This window comes from Martes martes (genome assembly GCF_963455335.1).
Source record: "Martes martes genome assembly, chromosome: 1".
Taxonomy (NCBI): domain Eukaryota; kingdom Metazoa; phylum Chordata; class Mammalia; order Carnivora; family Mustelidae; genus Martes; species Martes martes.
Window position 1 is genome coordinate 117,171,813 of NC_137888.1, and position 17,945 is coordinate 117,189,757.

The 17,945-nt window shown below is 39.0% G+C and overlaps 1 protein-coding gene across 2 annotated transcripts in view; it reads left to right on the forward strand.

The window, feature by feature from the left end:
• Positions 1-17,945, forward strand: part of LMLN (leishmanolysin like peptidase) — a gene marked incomplete at its 5' end in the record, with an annotated part of 78,447 nt that overhangs the window by 34,510 nt on the left and 25,992 nt on the right. For both annotated transcript variants that reach the window (XM_080818746.1, XM_080818745.1), the window contains one exon: positions 11,553-11,663. In XM_080818746.1, coding sequence (XP_080674872.1) covers positions 11,553-11,663 — 111 coding nt within the window. The remainder of the gene's footprint in view (positions 1-11,552; positions 11,664-17,945) is intronic.

Sequence of the window (17,945 nt, forward strand, 5' to 3'; positions counted from 1 at the left end):
TATTTGACAGACATAGATCACAAGTAGGCAGAGAAGCAGGCAGAGAGAAAGGAAGGGAAGCAGGCTCCCTGCTGAGCAGAGAGCCCGATGCGGGGCTCAATCCCAGGACCCTGGGATCATGACCCAAGCCGAAGTCAGAGGCTTTAACCCACTGAGCCACCCAGGCGCCCCCTCACTACATTTTAAATGGTCCTTTCTATTTCCCAAAGGCTTTTCACAAATATTCTTTAGAAGTTTTTTTTAATAACATCTCACACAGTAAGAAAGATGACCAAAGTGTACACACATGTACGTACACACACACACACACATATATATATATATAATGGTTAAGAGCAAAGACATTGATAGGGGTACCAAGACCATTCAGTGATGAAAGAATATTTTTTTCCACAAATGGTGCTGGGATAACTGGTTATCCATATGCAAAAGAATAAACCCTACTATATATGATATACAGAAATTACCTGAAAATGGATTGAAGACTTAAATATAAGACCTAAAACTATAAAACTCTTAGAATCAAAGAGTCCAAGATGGTAGAGGAGTAGGAGACCTTAGTTTTGTTCCAGGAGTTCAGCTAGATAGCTATTAAGTAATTCTGAACACCTATGAACTCAAATGGAGATCTAAGAAAAAAATTGCTGCAATTCTACAAACAGAAAAGTGACCACTTTCTGCAAGAATGACAAGACAGAAAAACTCACCTCAAAAAAAGAACAAGAGGCAGTACTGATGGCCAGGGACCTAATCAGTATGGACATAAGTATGATTATAAAACTAGTGTTCTGAATAACAATTATAAATAAAGATACTAGCTGGGATTGAAAAAAGCATAGAAGACACTAGAGAATTTCTTCTGGAGAAATGATAGAACTAAAATCTAACCAAGTTGAAATTAAAAAGGCTATTAATGAGAAGCAATTAAAAAATGGAGGCTCTGGGACATCTGGGTAGCTCAGTCGGTTAGGTGTCTGCCTTCAGCTCAAGTCATGATCCCAGGGTCCTGGGACTGAGTTCCACATCGGGCTCCATTCTCTGCCTGCCATGCCTCCTGCTTGTGTGTTCTCTCTCTCTGATAATAAATAAATAAATAAATAAATAAATAAATCTTTTTAAAAATGGAGGCTCTAACTGTTAGGATAAATGAGGCAAGAGCGAGGATTAGTGATATAGAAGACCAAATGATGGAGAATAAAGAAGCTGAGGAAAAGAGAGATAAACAACTACTGGATCACAAGGGGGAGAATTTCAGAGAGAAGTGATACCATCAAGTGAAACAATATTAGAATAACTGGGATCCCAGAAGAAGAGGAACTTTCCTAGTCTGGGGAAGGAAACAGGCATTCAATCCAGGAGGCACAGAGAACCCTTCTCAAAATCAGTAAAAATAGGTCCGCACCTCAAAATATAATACTGAAACTTGCAAATCTCAGAGAAAAGGGAATATCCTAAAAGCAGCTCAAGATAAGAAGTCCATAACCTGCAAGGATGGACACAGTAGACTGGCAGAAGACCTATCTGCAGAGACCTGGCAGGCCAGGATGGACTGGCATGGTATATTCAGGGTGCTAAATGAGAAAAATATGCAGCCAAGGATACTTTATCCAGCAAGGCTGTCATTCAGAATAGAAGGAGAGATAAAAAGCTTCCAGGACAAACAGAAACTAAAAGAATTTGCGATCACCAAACCAGCCCTATAAGAAATATTGAAAGGGGTTCTGTAAGCAAAAAGAGAGCCCAAAAGTAACATAGACCAGAAAGGAACAGAGACAATATACAGTAACAGTCACTTATAGATAATACAGTGGCACTAAATTCATATCTTTCAGTAGTTACCCTGAATGTAAATGGGCTAAATGCCCCAATCAAAAGACATAGGGTATCAGATTGGATAAAAAAGCAAGACCCATCAATATGCTGTCTGCAGGAGACTCATTTGGGACCCAAAGACACCTCCAGATTGCAAGTGAGGGGGATAAAAATCATTTATCATGTTATTGGACAGCAAAAGAAAGCTAGGGTAGCAATCCTTATATGTGAAATTAGATTTTAAGTTGAAGACTGTAATAACAGATGAGGAAGGAAACTGTTACCACAATTGAAGGGTCTGTCCAACAAGAAGATGTAACAATTATAAATATTTATGTCCCTAACATGGGAGCAGCCAAATATATAAACCAATTTATAACAAAATTGAAGAAACAAGTTGATACTAATAAATAATAGTAGGGGACTTTAACACCCCACTCACCACAATGAACAGATCATCTAAGCTGAAGGTCAACAAGGAAACAAGGGCTTTGGATGACACACTGGACCACATGGACACTGGACAGATATATTCAGAGCATTCCATCCTAATGTGATAAAATATACATTCTTCTTGAGTGTACATGGAACATTCTCCAGAATAGATCACATACTGGGTCACAGATCAGGTCTCAGCCAGAACCAAAAGACTGGGATCATTCCCTGCATATTTTCAGACCACATTCCTTTGAAACTTGAACTGAAATCATAAGAGGAAATTGGAAAGAACTCAAAAACATGGAGGCTAAAGAGCATCCTACTGAAAAATGACTGGATCACAAAGAACAAATAATCCAACCAAGAAATGGGAAGAAAGGGGGGCGCCTGGGTGGCTCAGTGGGTTAAAGCCTCTGCCTTCGGATCAGGCCATGATCCTAAGGTCCTGGGATCCAGCCCCGTGTCAGGCTCTCTGCTCAGCAGGGAACCTGCTTCCCTTCCTCTCTCCCTGCCTCTCTGCCTAATTGTGATCTCTCTCTGTCAAATAAATAAATAAAATATTGAAAAAAAAAAAAAAGAAATGGGAAGAAAGGGGAACTCTCCTACACTGTTGGTGGGAATGCAAGCTGGTGCAGTGACTCTGGAAAACAGTATGGAGGTTGCTCAAAAAGTTGAAAATAGAGATACCTTACGACCCAGCAATCACACTACTGGGTATTTACCCCAAAGATACAAATGTAGTGACCTGAAGGGGTACCTGCAGCACAATATTTATAACAGCAATGTCCACAATAGCCAAACTATGGAAGGAGCCCAGATAGCCATCGCTGGATGAATAAATAAAGATCATGTGGGGCGCCTGGGTGGCTCAGTGGGTTAAAGCCTCTGCCTTCGGCTCAGGTCGTGATCCCAGGGTCCTGGGATCAAGCCTCACATAGGGCTCTCTGCTCAGCAGTGAACCTGCTTCCTCCTCTCTCTGCCTGCTTCTCTGCTTACTTGTGATTTCTGTCTGTCAAATGAATAAATTTAAAATATTTTTTTAAAAAAAAAGAACATGTGGTGTATATATAGAGTGGGGTATTATGCAGCCATCAAAAATGAAATCTTGCCATTTTTAATGACATGGATGGAACTAGAGGGTATTATGCTAAGGAAAATAAATCAATTTGAGAAAGACAATTACCATATGATCTCACTCATATGTGGAATTTAAGAAACAAAACAGGATCATAGGGGAAGAGAAGAAAAAAGGAAACAAGACAAAACCAGAGAGGGAGACAAACCATAAGAGATTCTTAATCATAGGAAACAAACTGAGGGTTGCTCAAGTGGAAGAGGGTGGGAGAATGGGGTGACTGCGTGATGAAGCTTAAGGAGGGTATATGATGTAATGAGCACTGGGTATTCTATAAGACTGATGAATCACTGAACTCTACCTCTGAAACTAATAATATACTATATGTTAATTGAATTTAAATTAGGAAACTCTTAGAATCCTAGGTATTAATCTTCATGATATTGGGGTAAGCAGTAATTTTTTAAAAAAACGTATTTAGGTATCTGAGAGAGGGAGCAGAGGGAGCGACAGAGGGAGAGGGAAAAGCAGACTCCCCACTGAGTTGGGAGCCTGATGCAGGGCTTTGATCCCAGCATGGTGGGATCATGACCTGAGCCGAAGGCAGGTGCTTAACTATCTGAGTTACCCAGGTGTCCCAGCAGTGATTTCTTAAATATGATAACAGAAGCATAAGCAACCAAAGAAATATTAGATAGATTAGACTTCATCAAAATTAAAAACTTTTGTGCTTCAAAGGGTACTATCAAAAAAGGGAAAAGGCAACTCACAAAATGTGGAAAATATTTGCAAATAATCTATCTGATAAATATCTAGTACCCAGAAAATATAAAGAATTATTATAAGTCAATGATAAAAAGGCAACCTGATTTAAGAATAGGTGAAGGAGGGGTGCCTGGGTGGCTCAGTGGGTTAAAGCCTCTGCCTTCGGCTCAGGTCATGATCCCAGGGTCCTGGGATCGAGCCCCGCATCGGGCTCTCTGCTCAGCAAGGAGTCTGCTTCCCCCTCTCTCTCTGCCTGCTTCTCTGCCTCCTGTGATCTCTGTCTGTCAAATAAATAAATAAAATCTTTAAAAAAAGAAAAAAAGAATAGGTGAAGGATTTGAATAGATATTTCTCTAAAAAAGATACAGAAACAGCCAGTAAGCACATGAAGTTATTCTCGGCATCATTAGTCCTTAGGGAAATGCAAATCAAAATTACAATGAGATACTATTTCACACCTACTAGGATGACTATAATAAAAAAGACCGTAGCAAATGCTGATGAGGATGTGGGAAAATTGAAACTCATATACTGCTAAGAGGAATGTAAAATGATCCAGCCACTTTGGAAAACAGATTGATAGTTCCTCAAAAAGTTAAGCAGATTTACCATATGATCTAGCAATTTTACTCCCAGTTATCTGTCTAAAAGAACTGAAAACATGTAAACAGAAAAACCCAGACATGAATATTCACAGCAACTTTACTTATAATCAAAAAGTAGGAAAGCCTAAATGTTCATCAGCTGATGAATGGATAAACAAAATGTGGTATATACATACGATGAAATATTATTCAGTCATAAAAGGGATGAAGTCAAGAGAATGAAGAGACATGTTAGAGACAGGGAGAATATATTTGTAAAAGGCACATCTGATAAAGGACTATTACCCAAATATATAAAAAAAACAACAACTTAAAATTCAAAGTACTCCTGAGTGGCTTGTTGATTGAGATCTGCCTTCAGCTCAGGTCATGATCCCAGAGTCCTGGGATCAGTCCCCACATCAGGCTTCTTGCTCAGTGGGGAGCCTGCTTCTCTCTGTGCCTGTGTCCTCCCTGCTCCTGTTCTCCCTCTCTCTTGCTCTCTGACAAATAAACTCTTAAAAAAAAAAAAAGTCTTAAAACTCAACAATAAGAAAATGAACAACCCAATTAAAAACAAGCAAAAGATCTGTACAGACCCTTCGCCAAAAAAGGTATATAGATAAGCATATGAAAAAATGCTCCATGTTTTATTTAATGACAAAAACATTTTGTCAGTAATTTTAACATCATTACAAAAAGAGTTTGTAGGGTGCCTGGATGGCTCAGTTGGTTAAGTGTCTGCCTTCAGCTCAGGGCATGATCCCACAGTCCTGGGATTGAGTCCCACATCAGGCTCTCTGCTTAGCAGGGGGTTTGCTTCCCCCAACCCTTCTTCTACTCCTCCCCCTGGTTGTACTCTCTGTGTCAAACAAATAAATAAAATCTTAAAATAAGAACTTGTAATTACTCTGTAAGTTTTTGATGTTTACTGTATTTTGATTTCCTTAATAAACCATTTCTTTTCATCTTATTAAGAAAAAGGGAAAGGAAGGAAGAAATAAAAGGGGAGGAGGAGGAGATAGGAAGGAAGGGAAAAAAAAAAAAGAAGCATCAACAACAGGATTCTTCCCACTTCTGGATTTCAAAACTACAATTTGGAATGATAGCAACTATAAAAGAAATAGACTATGTGTGAACTCTTTTTAAAATTTTTTTGTTTTTTCTTAAGGTTTTTTTTTTTTTAATGATTTATTTATTTATTTGACAGAGAGAGAGACAGCAAGAGAGGGAACACAAGCCAGGGGAGAGGGAGAAGGAGAAGCAGGCTTCCTGCTGATCAGGGAGCCTGATACTGGGCGTGATCCCAAGACAAGGGGCTCAATCCCAGGACCCTGGAATCATAACGTGAGCTGAAGGCAGATGCCCAACAATTGAGCCACCTAGGCGCCCCTGTTTGTGAACTTTTAAATTTAAAATTTAATGTGGTTTAGATATGTGCATTAATCCATTTTTTGAAAAGACCATTATGCATTAATTATGGCCCAACCATGAGTTAGCTGTACTATACTTAAGAACAGTACTCTATGAAACATGACTGGTAATCAGGGTTATCCTAGGATGCTATTTGGTGCAACAGAAAAGTAGATTTGGTACCATTAAGAAGGCACCTAATCAGGGTGCCTGGGTGGCTCAGTGGGTTGAGGCCTCTGCCTTTGGCTCGGGTCATGATCCCAGGGTCCTGGGATCGAGCCCCACATCGGGCTCTCTGCTCAGCGGGAAGCCTGCTTCCTCCTCTCTCTCTGCCTGCCTCTCTGCCTACTTGTGATCTCTCTCTGTCAAATAAATGAATAAAATCTTTAAAAAAAAAAAAGGCACCTAATCATATATCATGGAAGATGGCAATCATATCAAAGAAAAAGCAGGAAAAAAAGGGTCATCAGGGAGATGCAAATTAAAATAACAATGAAATACTACTACACACCTATTAGAATGGCCAAAATCTGGAACACGGACAACACCAAATGCTGCCAGAGACGTGGAGCAATAGGAACTCTCATTCATTGTTGGTGGGAATGCAAAATGGTATAGCCACTTTAGTATCTCTCTCTTTTTTTCTTTTTTAGGATTTACTTATTTATTTTAGAGAGAGAGCACAAGCAGGAGGGGCAGAGGGATAGGGAGAGAGAATCTGAAACAGACTTCACAATGAGCACAGAGCCTGACACAGGGCTTGATCTCTTGACCCTGAGATCACAAGTAATTATTAGTGATTACTAATGGGGACATAGTTTTTTGAGGGGTGTTGTAAATGTTCTGAAATTAGATATAGGTTTGCCTTAGAGAAATACCATGTTTGGTTCCAGACCATTCAACTAACTAAAGCAAATCAAATGAATTTTTTTGTTTGTTTCCCAGTACATATAAATATACAGTAGTCTGTTAAGTTTGCAATAGCATTATATCTAAAAAAACAACGTACATACCTTTTTATTTCTTATTTTTTATTTTTTATTTTTTTAAAGATTTTATTTATTTATTTGTCAGAGAGTGAGAGAGCGAGCACAGGCAGACAGAGTGGCAGGCAGAGGCAGAGGGAGAAGCAGACTCCCCGCTGAGCAAGGAGCCCGATGTGGGACTCGATCCCAGGATGCTGGGATCATGACCCAAGCTGAAGGCAGCCGCTTAACCAACTGAGCCACCCAGGCGTCCCACCTTTTTATTTTTTAAAGTGATCTCTGCACCCAATGTGGGGCTTAAACTCATGACTCTGAGATAAAGAGTTGCATGCTGTACTGACCGAACCAGCCAGGCACCCCACAATGTACATGCCATAATTTAAAAACATGGGGTGCCTGGGTGGCTCAGTCGATTGCTGCTGGCTAATGAGGGCAGTGGGTGGTAAAGGTTGGGGTGGTTGTGACAATTACTTAAGAGAAGACAATGAAGTTCGTCACACTGTTGGACTCTTCCTTTAATGAATAACTTCTCTATAGCATGGGATGCTGTTTGGTAGCATTTTACCCACAGTAGAATTCTTTCAGACCACTCAAACTTTCTTCATTATCAGCAATAAGGCTGTTTACTTTCTTTATTATTCATGTATTCATTGTAGTATCACTTTTCATTTCCTTCAAGAACTTTTCCTTTGTATTCCCAGCTTATCTAATTGGTGCAAGAGGCCTAGCTTTTGGCCTCTCTCAGCTTTTGACATGCCTTCCTCATTAAGCTAAATCATATCTAGCTTTTGATTTAGTGAGAAACATGTGATTCTACCTTTCTTTTCTTTTTTTTTTTTTTTTTAAGAGTTTATTTATTTGACAGACGGAGATCACAAGTAGTCAGAGAGGCAGGCAGAGCAGGGGCAGGGGTGGGAGGGGAGGGTCCGTGCTGTGGAGGATCAGGCTCCCTGCTGAACAGAGAGCCCGATGCAGGGCTTGATCCCAGGACCCTGGGACCATGACCTGAGCAAAAGGCAGAGGCTTTAACCCATTGAGCCACCCAGGCGCCCCATGATTCTTCCTTTCACTTGAACACTTGAAGGCCACCTTAGGTTATTTTCTCTTTTTAAGATTTATTTGCTTATTTGAGAGAGAGAAGAGCATGAGTGGGAGGAGGAGTAGAGGGAGAGGGAGAAGGACACTCTGGGCTGAGTCCAGAGTCTGACATGGGGCTTGATCCCAAACACTGAGGTCATGACCTGAGCCAAAATCAAAAGTTGGATGCTTAACAATTGAGCCACCCAGGCAGCCCACCATAGGGTATTAATTGGCATAATTTCAATATTGTTGTGTCTCAGGGAATAGAGAGGCCTGAGGAAAGGGAGAGAGACTGGGAACAATCAGTGCAGGAGTCAGAATACACACATTTATTGTTGTATAGGTGTGGTTCCTGGTGCCCCAAGACCATTACAATAGTAACACGAGAGATCACTGGTCAAAGATTACCATTACAAATATAATAATCATGAAAAAGTTCAAAATATTGTGAAAATTACCAATGTGTGATACAAAGACAGGAAGCTAGCCAATGCTGTCAGGAAAATGGTGCCAGTAGACTTGCTTGACACAAGGTTGCCACAAACCTTCAATTGGTAACAATAAAAAGACAGTATCTGCAAAGTGTTATAAAGTGGAATGCAAGAAAATGAGATATGCCTGTAATGGTAATGGTTGTAATACCCTGTGAATACACTAAAAACATTGAATTATATACATTATAAGGGTGAATTTTATAAGATATGAATTGTATCCGAATTTTTTATAAGAACATTGACGTTGAAACCAGAACCCTAGATTCAAGTCCCGTCTTTGCTACTTACTTGCTGTTTCTTTCCCTCAGTTCTCTCATCTGTAAAATAAGGGTAAAATGTGATACCTACCTCAGTGTTTTGTGAGTTAATACATGTAAAGTCCTTCATAAAGTGTTTGGCCCATGTAGGTGCCAACTCAGGTATTAGCTATTGTATACAAAACTGAACCAAAGTTCATGGAAATATATTTACCCTACTACCAACAATGCAGTTCTTTTTTTTCCTATTTTATTGATTTTTAGAAGAATGAGAAATAAATAAATAAATAAATAAATTAAGATACAATAAATTGATTTCACAACCCTCTAATGCCCCTAAGAAACTCTGTTTCCAGTGCTTCCCCTGCTCCCTCGGCTAACTCGAGCTCATCCTTTGGGTTTAGCTTAAAATTGCTTCCTCAGACCTTTCCTAATTCCCCAGACTAATGTAGATTTTCCTATTAATGTGCTGCTATTACCAACTTATACTTAATCTCTGTAGCATTCATCCCAGTTGTAATTTTTTTTTAAAAACATCTGTCGGGAATTCCCCACTAGATTATAATCTTCATGAAGGGAGGAGCTGTGTCTGTTTATTCACTGGTAGAGCCTTATCATTAAACAAAGTGCCTTACCATAGAAGAAATGCTTAATAACTGTTGACTCATAGCATAGGAATAGCTGCAAAGAAGGTATCGGGAGGGTTTCAAGAAGTGTAGGTGGAGTACTTAGCTGGTGATTGAGTGACATAGTGCTGATACTATGCTCTGTACTCAACCTATATTAGATATGTTAATTCCCAAGGAAATCTTATTACTTTACATTTTATCCATAGGGAGAAGGAGTGGCTAACCTAGGCACTGCTAAAATGACTGCTAGTGTGCAATACTGAGGGCATCTGTTACTATCTGGACACCTTGACCTACATTAACTGATTAACATAAGTCATAGCTGCAGAGGCTGCTGGCATTTTGGTTATTGGAATGCTGAGATTCATGTCTTCAGTGTCTCTCTCAGTTTCTCCCTCTCTCTCTCCCTCTCAGTTTCTCCCTCCACCCCCCCACCTGCTCTCTCTCAAATAAATAAATAAAATCTTTAAAAATTTTCAGATTAAAATTAAAAAAGGAGAATGTTTTGAAGATGCTCCTTTTTTGATTTTGATTTTGTGGGAAGGTAGCTGGAATGGAGAGAAAAATTCTTGTCATTCCCTTGGCCTTTGAGCCTTTGTTTTTATGTACTGTTTTGGTAATGCTAAAGGGACAGATATAATATGAAAAGTTTAGAAACTGGGGCACATGGGTGGCTCAGTCAGTTAAGGATCAACTCTTGGTTTCAATTCAGGTCATGATCTCCGGGGCATGAGATTGAGCCCCACATCAGGCTCATACCAAGACTGCTTGAGATTCTTCCCCCCACCTCTCCCTCACCCTCTGCTCCAACCTCTAGCATGAATATGCACACTCTCACTGTCTCTCAAACAAATATATATATACATATGTGTGTGTGTGTGTGTGTGTGTGTGTGTGTGGTAAGAATCTACTTTTTATAGTTTTATAGTTTTTGTAAACTAATCTTATTATTAAGAATAAAGAAGAAAGGGGCACCTGGGTGGCTCAGTTGGTTAAGTGTCTGCCTTCAGCTCAGGTCATGATCCCAGGGTCCTGGTACTGAGTCCCGCATTGGGCTCTCTGCTAAGCGTGGAGCCTGCTTCTCCCTTTCCCTCTGCCACTCTTCCTGCTTGTGCTCTTTCTCATGCTCTCTCTCTCTCTCAAATAAAATCTTGAAAAAGAAAAACTAACAAAAGTAGGTTCCTAGGCTTTGATTAAATTTGCCAGGAAACTGGGGCAGCTGGGTGGCTCAGTGGGTTAAGCCTCTGCCTTCAGCCCAGGTCATGATCTCAGGGTCCTGGGATCGAGCCCTGCATTGGGCTCTCTGCTCAGCGGGGAGCCTGCTTCCTCCTCTCTCTCTGCCTGCCTCTCTGCCTACTTGTGATCTCTGTCTGTCAAGTAAATAAATACAATCTTTGAAAAAATAATAAATAAATAAATTTGCCAGGAAACCAAATAAATGCGGGTTTTTTTCCCTGAAATTAGAACATTTAAAAATTTTTTAATTTTAGGCAAAAGTATTCATATGTCTTATATAATAGTGTAATTTTTTAGTCACAAGCAGAACCTGTATTGATGGAATATCACGAATTCAAGGCCACAAAGCAAGAAACTAGGGCCAACTGAATCAGATTAGGTAATGTTTATCCAACTAGTAAGTCCACTATTTCTTCCTTAGTTTATTCCCTTGTCTTTTTTTCTCATTCTCTTTTTGTTTCTTTGGCCCTTAATTCCTTTGTCTCATACCTTAACCACTTTTCTACTCTGTGACTTCTGTCATTTTTGAAAATTTACAGTGACAACATATTTTGGTTTTGATTTTCTTTTTTTTTCAAACATGAAAGTACCCTCACCATAAGACAAGTTTCCCAGTGCTTATTACATGATCTTGTGCAACTGTTCCCATGTATAAGTGCTTTGCTTATAAATGCTCCTCTGTCTTGAGGTCCTGGTTTGCTCCTTGTTGAGATTTGTAATTAGTATGCTGGAATTGTTTTTAAAATGAAAGTAATAACTTCTTTATTTGAATTATTTCTACAGCTGGTATAAGGCTAATTACAGTATGGCTGAGAAGTTAGACTGGGGCCGTGGAATGGGCTGTGACTTCGTCAGGAAGAGTTGCAAATTCTGGATTGACCAACAGAAACAAAAGTAAGAGCACATTTCCTCATTACATCTTTGATAACATGGTTGATTTCTGATTTTGTTCTTTATCCTAAACCTAAAATGTCACTATTTTGAAACTGTTACCTAAACAGTTCAATTTCAAAATGTACAGAAAACCATCTGTGGTGCTTCGTGGTAATATAATAAGTAGATACATTATTGTTTTATTTTATTATTTTTTTAAAAGATTATTTATTTATTTATTTATCAGAGAGAGTGAGCACAGGCAGACAGAGTGGCAGGCAGAGGCAGAGGGAGAAGCAGGCTCCCTGCCGAGCAAGGAGCCCAATGTGGGACTCGATCCAAGGACGCTGGGATCATGACCTGAGCTGAAGGCAGCTGCTTAACCAACTGAGCCACCCAGGCATCCCAATACATTATTTTTTTAAATCATATACGAAAAGAATCCACAATGTGGGAATGAGAGCCATAAGCATTTCTATTTAGTTTATAATGAATAAATTATAAACTGTAAAATTTTTGCATATTCTATCATTCTTACTGTTTTCTTCAGAGAATGCACTCATAAACATAGATGCAGCTGTTGATTCAGTATCCAAAAACATGAAAATACTTTGGAATAATGGCTCTCAAATCTGGGTGAAAATCAAAATCACCTAGCAAACTTTTTAAAAGTCCACTCATCAAGTTTGGGGGATGTGAATACCCACACATTCATATGTTTATGCGTTGTTTTTTTTTTTTTAAGTAAGCTCTATGCCCACTGTGAAGCTTGAACTCATAACCCTGAGATCGAGAGCCTCACATTTCGGGACTCTTGGGTGTCTCAGTTGGTTAAGTGGCTGTGTTCGGCTCAGGTCATGATCCCAGGATTCTGGGATCGAGTCTTGCATTGGGTTCCTTGCTCAGCAGGGAGCCTGCTTCTCCCTCTGCATGTGTGTTCTCTCTCTCTCTCTGACAAATAAATAAATAAAATCTTAAAAAAAAAAAAAAAGAGCCTCACACTTCATGTACTGAGCCAGCAGGTACCTTTGTAAATGTATATTTTTTAACTTTTTATTTTGAGATAATTACAGGTTTACATGTAGTTTTAAAGAAATATACAGAGATTCCATATATACTTTATCCACTTTTCTTAATTGGTAACATCTTGTAATAACTGTCGTATAGTAACACAGCCAGGATGTTGACGTTGATACAATCAGACACAGAACATTTCAGTACCACAGGAATCCTTCATGTTGCCATTTTATAGATTTATACCTACTTCCCTCCCACTCCAACCCCTCTTACACCCCTGGAAACCACTAATCTGTTCTTCATTTCTATAATTTTGCCATTTAAAGAATGTTATATAAATTGATTCATTCTGTATATAACCTGTTGGGACTTTTTTCACTCCACATAATTTTCTGGGTTGTGTATATCAGTAGTTTCCTCAGGTTAATAGCTGAATAATATTCCATGGTATGGATGTACCACAGTTTGTTTAAGCATTCACATGTTTTGTTGTTGTTGTTGTTTTAAAGATTTATTTGAAAGAGTGAGAGAGAGAGATCACAAGCAGGGAATAAGGATAGAGGGAGATACAGACTACCCACTGAGAAGGGAGCCCGTTGCAGGCTCATCCCAGGACCCTGAGATCATGACCTGAGCTGAAGGCAGCTGCTTAATGGACTGAGCCACCCAGGTGCCCTAAACATTCACATGTGGGAGGATACCTAGGTTGTTTCCAGTTTTGGACTATTATGAATAAAGCTGCTGTAAACATTTGTGTGCAGGTTTTTGTGTGGAAAGAAATCTTCATTTCTCCAAGATAAATGCCAAGGAGTGCAATTCCTGAGTCATATGGTAGTTGGAAGTTTAATTCTCTAAGGAACTGCTGAACTCTTTTCCAGAGCTCCAGTATTCTTTTCCAGAATGGCTATACCATTTTATATTCTACCAGCAATGTATAAGTGATGACAGTTTTTCCACATCCTTGTCAGCATTTAATGTTGTCACTGTTTTTTATTTTAGTTATTCTGAAAGATAGTAGTGATATCTCATTGTGGTTTTACTTTGCATTTCCCTAATGCCTAATGATGTTGAATATCTTTTCATGTGCTTATTTGATGTCTGTATAGCCTCTTTGATGAGATACCTCTTCATGTCTTAGGCCAATTTTCTAATTGAAATGTTTGCTTTTTTCTTTCCCTTTTTTTTTTTTTTTTTTTTTACTGTTAAGTTTTGAAAGTTTTTAGTATAGTGTAAGTACTAGTCCTTTGTCAGATATGTGGTTTGCACACATTTTCTCCTAATCTGTAATTTTTCTTTTTATTCTGTTAATAGGGTCTTCTGTAGAGTAAAAGTTTTTAACTTTGGTGAAGTCCAGATCATCAGTATGTCCTTTTCTGAGACATACTTTCAATATCAAGTCAATGGCGAAGCCCTAAATCTCAAAGATTCTTGTATTTCTTTTTCAAAAATTTAATTGCTTTATGTTGTATATTGCAGTCTGAGATCCGTTTTGAATTAATTTTTGTATAAAGTGGGAGACTTAGATCAAGGTTCTTTGTTTTGTATATGGATGTTCAGTTGCTCCAGCAACATTTGTTGAAAAGGCTGTCTTTCTTTTATTAAATTGCTTTCTTGCATTTGTCAGAGAATCAGCTGAGTGTATTTATATGGGTCTATTTCTGTGCTCTCGCTTCCTGTTCCATTGATCTATATGTCTGTCACTTCATTAATACTGCACAGTCCTTGATTACTGTAGCGATACTATGTCTTAAAATCTGTAAACTGATCCACTTTACTCTTTTTTAAATTATCTTAGCTGTTCTAGTTCCTTTGCCTTTCATAAAATTTCAGAATAACCGTGTCTACAAAAAATCTTGCTGGGATTTTTCTATGAATTGTGTTAAACTTATATATCAATTTTAGAAGAATTGACATCTTAGCTCTATTGAGCTTTTTTTTTTTTTTTAAGATTTTATTTATTTATTTGACAGAGAGAGAGAGAGAGAGATCACAAGTAGGCAGAAAGGCAGGCAGAGAGAGAGGGGGAAGCAGGCTTCATGCTGAGCAGAGAGCCCAATGTGGGGCTCCATCCCAGGACCCTGAGATCATGACCTGAGCCGAAGGCAGAGGCTTAACCCACTGAGCCACCCAGGCGCCCCTCTATTGAGCTTTTTAATCCATGAACACAGTTGGGGGAGGGAGGCATTCAGTTTTTCACTATTAAGTATAATGTTAGTTGTAGGTGTTTTGTAGATGCTTCTTTTCAAGTTGAAGTTCCCCTCTTTACCTATTTTTCTGAGAGTTTTTATCACAATGGATGTTGACTTGTCAAATGCTTTTTTTGCTTTGGTTGATATAATCATGTGATTTTTTTAAAAAACTCTGTTAATATGATAGATTACACTGTTTGGTTTTCAAATATTATTATCTATTTATTATTAATATGTATTGTATTATTGGCTTCAGGGGTATAGGTCTGTGATTCATCAGTCTTACACAATACACAGCACTCACCACAACACATACCCTCCCCAATGTCCATCACCCAGGCACCCTGTCCGTCCCCTCCACCCAGCAGCAACCCTCAGTTTGTTTTGAGAGATTAGGAGTCTCAACCCTAAGAGACTCTTAATCTCAGGAAACAAACTGAGGGTTTCTGGAGTGGAGCGGGGTGGAAGGGATGGGGTGCCTGGGTGATGGACATTGGGGAGAGTATGTGCTATGGTGAGTGCTGTGTCTTGTGTAAGACTGATGATTCACAGACCTGTATGCCTGGGGCAAATAATACATTATATGTTAATTAAAGAAAAAAGTCTCTTACGGTTTGTCTCCCTCTCTGGTTTCGTCCTTTCTCCACATCCTCTCCAACATCTGTCATTTCCTGACTTGTTCATATTAGCCATTCTGACTGGTGTGAGGTGGTATCTCATTGTGGTTTTGATTTGTAGTTCCCGGATGCCGAGTGATGTTGAGCACTTTTTCATGTGTCTGTTGGCCATTTGAATGTTTTCTTTGCAGAAATGTCTGTTCATCTCTTCTTCCCGTTTCCGGATTGGTTTATTTGTTCTTTGGGTGTTGAGTTTGATAAGTTCTTCATAGATTTTGGATACTAGCCCTTTATCTGATATGTCCTTTACAAAGATATTCGCCCATTCAGTTGGTTGTCTTTTGGTTTTGTCGACTATTTCCTTTGCTATGCAAAAGCTTTTTATCTTGATCAAGTCCCAGTCCGTTCACTTTTGCTTTTGTTTACTTTGACTTTGGTGATGTGTGTGGGAAGAACTTGCTGTGGCGAAAGTCAAAGAGGTTGCTGCCTGTGTTTTCTTCTAGGATTTTGATGGATACCTGCCTCACCTTTAAGTCTTTCATCCATTTTGAGTCTATTTTTGTATATGGTTTAAGGAAATGGACTATTTTCATTCTTCCACTTGTGGCTGTCCAGTTTTTCCAACACCATTTGTTGAAGAGATTGTCTTTTTTTCCATTGAATATTCTTTCCTGCTTTGTCGAATATTAGTTGACCATAGAGTTCAGTGTCCATTTCTGAGTTCTCTATTCTGTTCCATTGATCTATGTGTCTGTTTTTGTGCCAGTTCCATACTGTCTTGATGATTACAGCTTTGTGGTAGAGCTTGAAGTCCAGAATTGTGATGCCACCAGCTTTGGTTTTCCTTTTCAACATTCCTCTGGCTATTTAGAGTCTTTTCTGGTTCCATACAAATTGTAGGATTATTTGTTCCAGTTCTGTGAAAAACATTGATGGTATTTATTTGATAGGGATTGCATTGAATATGTAGATCATTCTAGCATAGACATTTTAAAAATATTTGTTCTTCCATTCCATGAGCATGGAACATTTTTCCATTTCTTTGTGTCTTCCTCAATTTCTTTCATGAGTACTTTATAGTTTTCTGAGTACAGATTCTTTGCCTTTTTGGCTAGATGTGTTCCTAGGTATCCTGTGGTTTTGGGTGCAATTGTAAATGGGATTGACTCCTTAATTTATCTTCTGTCTTGTTGTTAGTGTATAGAAATGCAATTGATTTTATATCCTGCCACTTTACTGAATTCCTATATGAGTTCTAGCAGTTTTGGAATGGAGTCTTTTGGATTTCCCACATATCATGTCATCTGCAAAGAGTGAGAGTTTGACTTCTTCTTTGTGGATTCAGGTGGCTTTTATTTCTTTTTGTTGTCTGATTGCTGAGGCTTGGACTCCCAGTACTGTTTTGAATAGCAATGATGATAGTGGCCATCCGTGCTGTATTCCTGACCTTAGGGGAAAAGCTTTCAGTTTTTCCCCGTTAAGAATGATACTCGCTGTGGATTTTTCATAGATGGCTTTTATGATATTGAGGTATATAACCTCTGTCTCTACACTGAGAAGAGTTTTTTAATCAAGATAGGAGGGGAGCCTGGTTGGCTCAGTCAGTTGGCATCTGCTTCAGCTCAGGTCATGGTCCCAGGATCCTGGAATCGAGTCCCACGTTGGGCTCCCTCCTTAGTACGGAGTCTGCTTCTCCTCTCCTCCCCACTCATGCTCTCTGTCACTATTTCTCTCTCTCTCTCAAATAAATAAATAAAATATTTTTTTAAAAAAGAAAGGATGCTATACTTTGTTAAAGCTTTTTCTGCATCTATTGAGAGGATCATATGGTCCTTGTCCTTTGATTAATTTAGTGTATGACATTGATTTGTGGATGTTGAACCAACCTTGCAGCCCAAGAATAAATCCCACTTGGTCTTGGTGAATAATAATCCTTTTAATGTACTGTTGGATCCTATTGGCTAGTATTTTGGACAAAATTTTTGCATCCATGTTCATCAGGGATATTGGTCTGTAATTCTCCTTTTTGGTGGAGTCTTTATCTCGTTTTGAGATCAGAGTGATGCTGACCTCATAAAATGGGTTTGGAAGTTTTCCTTCCATATCTTTTTTTTGTTTTTTTTGTTGTTTTGTATGTATATATTTGTTTATTTATTTATTTATGTGACAGACAGAGATCACAAGTAGGAAGAGAGGCAGGCAGAGATGCAGGGGAAGCAGGCTCCCCGCTGAGCAGAGAGCCCGATGCAGGGCTCGATCCCAGGACCTTGAGATCATGACCTGAGCCGAAGGCAGAGGCTTAACCCACTGAGCCACCCAGGCGCCCCAATATCTGTTTTTTGGAACAGTTTCAGAAGAATAGGTAATAATTTTTCTTTAAATGTTTGATAGATGGGGTGCATTAGGGGCATAAATATTATATTAGATCTTCTTGTTGGATAGACCCTCTAAGTATGATGCAGTGTCCTTCCTCTTCTCTT